General features: G+C 34.4%; 1 protein-coding gene across 1 annotated transcript; it reads right to left on the reverse strand.

Annotated features, from left to right (window-relative positions):
* Window positions 1-60: 60 nt before the first annotated feature.
* Window positions 61-1,726, reverse strand: LOC143609882 (uncharacterized). Its single transcript, XM_077084514.1, has one exon. The coding sequence runs from the start codon at window positions 1,631-1,633 to the stop codon at window positions 296-298; it is 1,338 nt and encodes a 445-aa protein (XP_076940629.1). The 5' UTR covers window positions 1,634-1,726; the 3' UTR covers window positions 61-295.
* Between the last annotated feature and the right edge of the window lie 5,187 nt (window positions 1,727-6,913).

Raw genomic sequence — 6,913 nt, forward strand, 5'->3', positions numbered from 1 at the left:
AACACTCAATATCTAAACTATGTAACAAAATGATGCATTTGCCACATAAAAGTCTACAAAACAAATAATATTAAGTTAGACCTACACAATTTCTTATAAAACACCCTGTACATCAAACAACCAAGATAACAAACACCAACTTCTTTCACATTGACAAATCAAATATATATAGTTACCAATTTCACAATTCACATATTATAGCTCTACCACTACAACAAAACCAAACACTATATAATAATAATAATAATAATAATAATCAATAAACCAAACAGAAATAACTAAACTTAACCCGGTTTCACTTCGACACCAAAAGGATCTCAGGCTTCTTAGCTTTACTCGGCGTGTTAGCATTCGAACCCGTTGTAACAGCAGCCGATGCAGCCGCCACTGCAGCATCATCCCGAGCCCGCTTATCGAGTTGAATCAAACTCCGTGTAGCCAAAATCGCCTGCGGAACTAAATCATGTGAAGCCCTAGCATACAAACACCTCACCGCAACAGACGCTGCATCCTTCACATCGTTCGAATTCAACGGGCCTAACAAACAATGCGCTAAAATCCTCAAAACCGGCTGCAGTAACTCCCACGGAAGCAGTATTCTCGTCCCTCTACCGACACCATCACCCGACTCATCATCATCCTCAATCTCCAAATTCTTCATCTTTTCAACCACATCATTCCCCTCAATCTCAATTTCATCTTCCACTTTATCAGAGCCATTCACATTCACCCGTTCACGAACATTATCGAACTCGGACTTGCACGCGCAATCCTGCCCGGCCCAATCCGCTGCAAACCTACAGAAATCCCGCTTCGACCAGCTCGGCATCTGCGAGACCTGCTTAAAATAACAATCCAACGCAACCCCAACGATCGTGGCCCGCTTCGTCGACTTAATCGCCGTCTGCGGCTCCAACGGGGGCGACAACACCCCAACAACAGGCCGAAACGCCCTTGACCCGGAATCACTACCCGGGTTCACTTTGGCCGAATTGGGCTTCTTCTTGGCGCCGCTAACTCTGGGATAATGGTAGAGCGAGGGTTGCGATAAGTCGGGTATGGAAACGACAACCGGCTTTCCGCCTCGGGATTTCGTTTCGGAGGAGTATAAAGCGAGAAGGACCGCTTCGAAGCCGGAGAGTGATGGGGTTAAGGTTTGGGAAATTGAATGGATACGGGATAAATAAAGGCCGGATATTAAAGGGATGAAGGACAGGACGACAAGACGGAGGTCTGGGTCCGAGGAGAGGAAGGTGTCGTAGAGCCAGTTGCAGAGGTTGTCGTCGCCGGAGCCGGAGTGGTCGGAGGAGGTTAAGGAGAGAGAGACGGCGGTGTAGGCGGTTAAAGAGGAGAGTAGAGAGTGGGCCGGGTTGTCGGAGTCGGCCAAGGAGGAGATCGGGTTAGGATCTTGTGGTTCGGATTCAGGTATGGGTAAGAGGGTGGAGAGTAAGTGGATACGGGATCGGGCTTTGGAAATGGATTCCCACCAGGAATGCATTGGATCGGCGTTGTTGGTAGTAGTAGTGGTGTTGAGGATCTGGTGGTTGCCGTTACGGTGGTGGGTTTGGGAGGAGGAGGAGGAGGTGGAAGAGGAGGAAGGAGATCCGCCGGGGGCGTGGTGGCGGAAGTCCATCGCTGGTGGTGGGTTTCCGGTGAAAGAGGAACGTGGAGGTCCACGACTCAGGATGAAAGCTGTTGTTTTGAGTTGTGGGGGTGATTTTTCTTATGTTTCGTAGGATATTATTTTATCCAGAAACTATTTTTTAGGTATCTAGTAGTTTATTATGTAGAGATTATTATGATTTGCGTCACTTTATTTTAGGGGTGGAATCATGTTTAATCCCTAATTTTTTTTAAAAGCGTCTGTTGATTGTGAGTTGACTGTTTAAGGAAGTACTAAAATGATGTAACTACTTTTCTCTTACCTAGTTTTCATAAAAGAGTAATTGAAGTCAAATTCAAACTCAGGTATCTGAGAGTCCTAGTAATAACACAATGTGCATCGGCCAATTGGGCTGGTGACTTACATGTTATTATCTTGGAAATAAACTATCTCATGCATACACAATAGTTAAAACTCAATTCATGAAATTTTGATGATCATTAATCTTCTATTTCAATGTGCACAATGTGAACCGTTAATCTTCTATTTCAACTCGTTTTGATGATCAAATTGATGTTTTAACTAAGTATTCAATTACATTTAACAAGCTTGACAAATTCAAAGAATTTAAAAAATCTTTCAACCATGTTCATCTATAAATAGACCCTCTCATCTTTGCTACAACTCAATTCACGAAATTTCTCTTGTTCTTGCTAATTGGAGTATTTTTACCTAATTTGACTTTATAAAGTCAGTTGTCCGAGTTCAAGATTTCTCCTTTTATTATCTTGATTTTTTCCGGGTTTGTTAAGTTATATTTTTCCTTGCGTGTTCGAGTCGTTTAGAACTTGATGTTATGTTAAAGCTAATTTAACAACAATGTTAGTTTATAAAAAAAACAACAAACTTGACTCATTTATTTAGTTATTCGGTTTAGTTTAGTTAATTTTTTCCAACATCAAAAAAATTGATTATTTTCATCTCATCAACTCAAAAATAATTTTTTTAACAAGTCGGAAATGAACCCATCATAAAAGTTGAGTTCGGGTCCAACCGGAAACGAACCACTCGCTTAACTCGTTTAGGGTCCGCTAGGATTTTTCTTGAAACGAGCCCTGTAACAATACGGGTTTTTTCGTTTAATATTTTGTGACCGTTACCCGACCTGTTTCTATGTTCGGGTAATTTTATCAATAAAATATCACACTTATCGAGTTATTATTATTTTATTATTATTATTATTATTATTTAATATATTTAATTAATATTCAATATATATGCATTTTTAACCCTAAATTTAAGTTTTATCTCTATATGTACCCTCATCCATAGTCCAGGGACTGAAGTACAATTATGACAATTATATTATACCAAACCTATTTATCCAACTTGTAAACCCAAATAGAGTACCCAGACCTGTAAACCCGTGACCCAAATTGTTTCTTGAACCAATCTTCGCATTTAACATGGAATTGATCGGTGCATCTTATTCATTATACCCAATACGGCCTTACCGACATAGATAACTAGGAATTAACGATCAAAACGACTGTGTTTGCATTATTATACTAACCGCCTATAACTCAATTGGTATGTATCATTTATCATAGATCATAACTCAATTACTCGTGTCTACACAATCACATACACATCACAAACCAAACCCCATAAGCAGTTATATTATCGTAGCCTGCTGTTACTTGTTCTTAATTATGTTTTGGCCGTATACAAGTTGATCAAATTAACTATCGTTTTAACACTGTATAAGGTAATAGTTTATATGTGTCTATTCGTTTTAATGTCAGCAACATTAACCCCATGGTTAATTGGCCAAATGATTAACGATTTGGCCGATTGAATTATTAGGGTTCTTATTTGAATAAGGGGTTTTTAACTGTGCGTGGGTTTTTGGCTGTGCTTATAAACTTTTAGTTTCATGTTTTAACAGTTGACATCCCCACCTCAGTTCGTTGGGTGTGTATGTGTTTAAGGTTCTGGTTGAATGGAGGGCGCGGGTTCGAGCTCCTCCATGCCCGTTTTTGTTTTGGTTATTTTAGGAAAATCATATTAATAATATATTACTTATTTTAATTCATTAAACTATAATATAAATAATATAAATATAATAATTAATTAATATTTAATCAAAACCGGATTTATTAATTGGTCGTTTGTTCGTACTTTTGTGTTGGTTGGGTGTGTATGTGTTTAAGGTTCTGGTTGAATGGAGGGCGCGGGTTCGAGCTCCTCCATGCCCGTTTTTGTTTTGGTTATTTTTGGAAATTCATATTAATAATATATTACTTATTTTAATTCATTAAACTATAATATAAATAATATAAATATAATAATTAATTAATATTTAATCAAAACCGGATTTATTAATTGGTCGTTTGTTCGTACTTTTGTGTTGGTTGGGTGTGTATGTGTTTAAGGTTCTGGTTGAATGGAGGGCGCGGGTTCGAGCTCCTCCATGCCCGTTTTTGTTTTGGTTATTTTTGGAAAATCATATTAATAATATATTACTTATTTTAATTCATTAAACTATAATATAAATAATATAAATATAATAATTAATTAATATTTAATCAAAACCGGATTTATTAATTGGTCGTTTGTTCGTACTTTTGTTAAATCGTAAGTATAGGTATATATTTACATATGTATATGTATATATATATGTGTGTGTGTATAACAAGTATTAAAAATTAATAAACGTTTTAACAATAACGATTATAATAAGGCTTTTAATTTATAATACATAATTAATATATCTTATTATTTAACGTGATAAATAATTATTGATACAAGTCTTTTGTAAACGGATTTATTTTTATATAAAATAAAATTTAAATAAATTATTATTTCACAAATACCCGATCGATCTCAAATCGTTATTAATCTATATAATCTATTCACTAATCAATAGTATTTCTCCTATTACTCTTACTTAGGATTTTCTCGCACTCATTCCTCTTGCTTATTTGATAAGGTGAGTAATCACTCCCATCTTTTTACCATTTTTAAATGTTATGGGGACATATGCGTACTTTATGTTATTCACATATTACTAGTATTCATTGTAACAATTCGGGTTTTCCATATTCTATTTTTTAACCGTTACCCGACCCATTTATATGTTCGGGCTATCCTATCAATAAAAAAACCGCATTTATCGAGTAAATTAATTATTATTATATTATTGATTAATTATTTGTATAATATACATTTATAACTTTCAAAAGGTTGCAAATCTAACCCTTAACTAAGCTTTTATCCAATTATGTTTCAATCTTCTTAATTCAGGGAGTAAAGTGCAAATTACACATATTAATATTATTATAACCCATCAGATTCATTTACCCAAGATCCGAACCAAACCCTAGACCCGTATTACGAACCCGTTTATACTAAATTGCGACTTGGACCTCAATTCTCGTAATCAAAATGGTAATTGAATTATAATTCTTATTATACATTCCAAGTTTGGCCTAACCGACGTTCTAATTTAGTTATATCGATAAATTTTGATATGTTCTACCTAATATACTATGCCGACAATAATACGATCGTGTTATACAAGATACCGATTGTTATAATCAAGTTAAACACAAAATTAATCCTCTAACCCTCGTCGTCATAACCCCTCAACCCAATTAGATTATCATCACTGTTCGTTTAAATTAACCAGTTATATATCACAATACGACCTAATTGATTTATGAATTGTATTCGTCACTGATCAATTAATGAAACCATAACATGTAATTGATTAACAACTGATTAACTCAACTGTGATTTCTAGGGTTTAAACTGATTTGGGAATCATTACTGTTAGTTTATAATTAAACGGTTTGATGTTATAACTAGGTTAGCCACCAGTGGGCTGGTGGACCCCTGGTTAGACTTTGGAGTGGCTGGTCGCGGGTTCGAACCCCAACCATTCCCTTTGTGGTTATTTTTGGTAATTTTATTATATTTAATCATTTTTAATTAATATTAAGTATAATAAATAATATTTTATTAAAAACCGACAATAATACATGTGTTATTCCACATCTTTATATGTATGTATAAATATATATATGCATGTATATATATAGGGGTGAGTTAACGTACAATAATAGGTTATCGTACATTAGGTACGCGAGACCCTGCACCACCCAATCCTAATTGCAATTAAAATTATGTAGTGGCATAATTGTAAATAAATCAAAAGATACTTCTCGCACAACAGATCGTCATTTGCTGCAAGCCTACAACCATAATCAATCATCCACAAAACTAAAGCATAATCAAAATCGATAAACCCATTATCGCTATAGGTTAATAATATTCAAATTGATCAAAAATTGGTGATTTAATCAATCGATTTGATGTGTAAGAGGCTTTAAAATCATCAATCGATTATGGAATTACAGAAATAACGCACTAAATTGAGCTCTGATTAGGGTTCAAAATATTATGTTTAAACGTTCTAAAACAAAACTGAAGACCTTTAAACGTTCTGACAAAAAAAGAACATCATTAAATATTCTACCACATTCAAAGAAGTTCCGGGTGTAAAAAATTGAACATCTTTAAACATTCTAATACGTTCTAAGAAGTTCATGGTGTTTAAAAAAGTTTAGAAGTTTTGATAAAGTTTAGAAGTTCTGGGTGTTCAAAAAATTGATCAAAAATTGATGATTTAATCAATCGAATTGATGTGTAAGAGGCTTTAGAATCGTCAATCGCTTATGAAAATACAAATTAACACACTTAATTGAGCTATAATTAGGTTTCATGTTTAAACGTTCTGACCAAAATGAACACCAAAATGAAAAAAAGCTTAAATCTTATCTTATTAGGATATAATTATGGACTTTAGAATGAGCGATAAGTTATTAGCGTATAATTTACAAGTTTGCCACTGCGTGTCTTTTGAAATCGACATTTAAAACTGTCGCGTACGCATTGTACGATAAGTTATTAGTGTATTTGATCATTTACCTATATATATATATATATAATAAGAGAAAAGATCAAATAAGAAGTTTGATTTTCCTAAGAAGGCTAGGAAGGAGGGTATTTTTGTCTAATACCTTAATATTGAAACCCACTTAATTTAATTTTAAAAACCCACTTAAATTCACTTATCTCCTACAATCACCACCGCCCACCGCCACCACCTTGCCGGAAAAGTCTTCGAAAATTTCGTCGAAAAATAAAACACTATGAAAAACACAATGAAAAAGACACAATGTAAAAAACACAATGGAATAAACAATATGAAAATAAAAACACAATGACAAAAACACAATGAAAAAC

Source organism: Bidens hawaiensis, unplaced genomic scaffold (assembly GCF_021521415.1).
Source record: "Bidens hawaiensis isolate Kalapana, Puna unplaced genomic scaffold, B.hawaiensis_p1.1 tig00019101_1, whole genome shotgun sequence".
NCBI classification, from domain to species: domain Eukaryota; kingdom Viridiplantae; phylum Streptophyta; class Magnoliopsida; order Asterales; family Asteraceae; genus Bidens; species Bidens hawaiensis.

Excerpts from the sequence above, each read along its gene's own strand:
- LOC143609882 (XM_077084514.1), bottom strand. The coding sequence starts at position 1,633 with ATGGACTTCCGCCACCACGCCCCCGGCGGATCTCCTTCCTCCTCTTCC.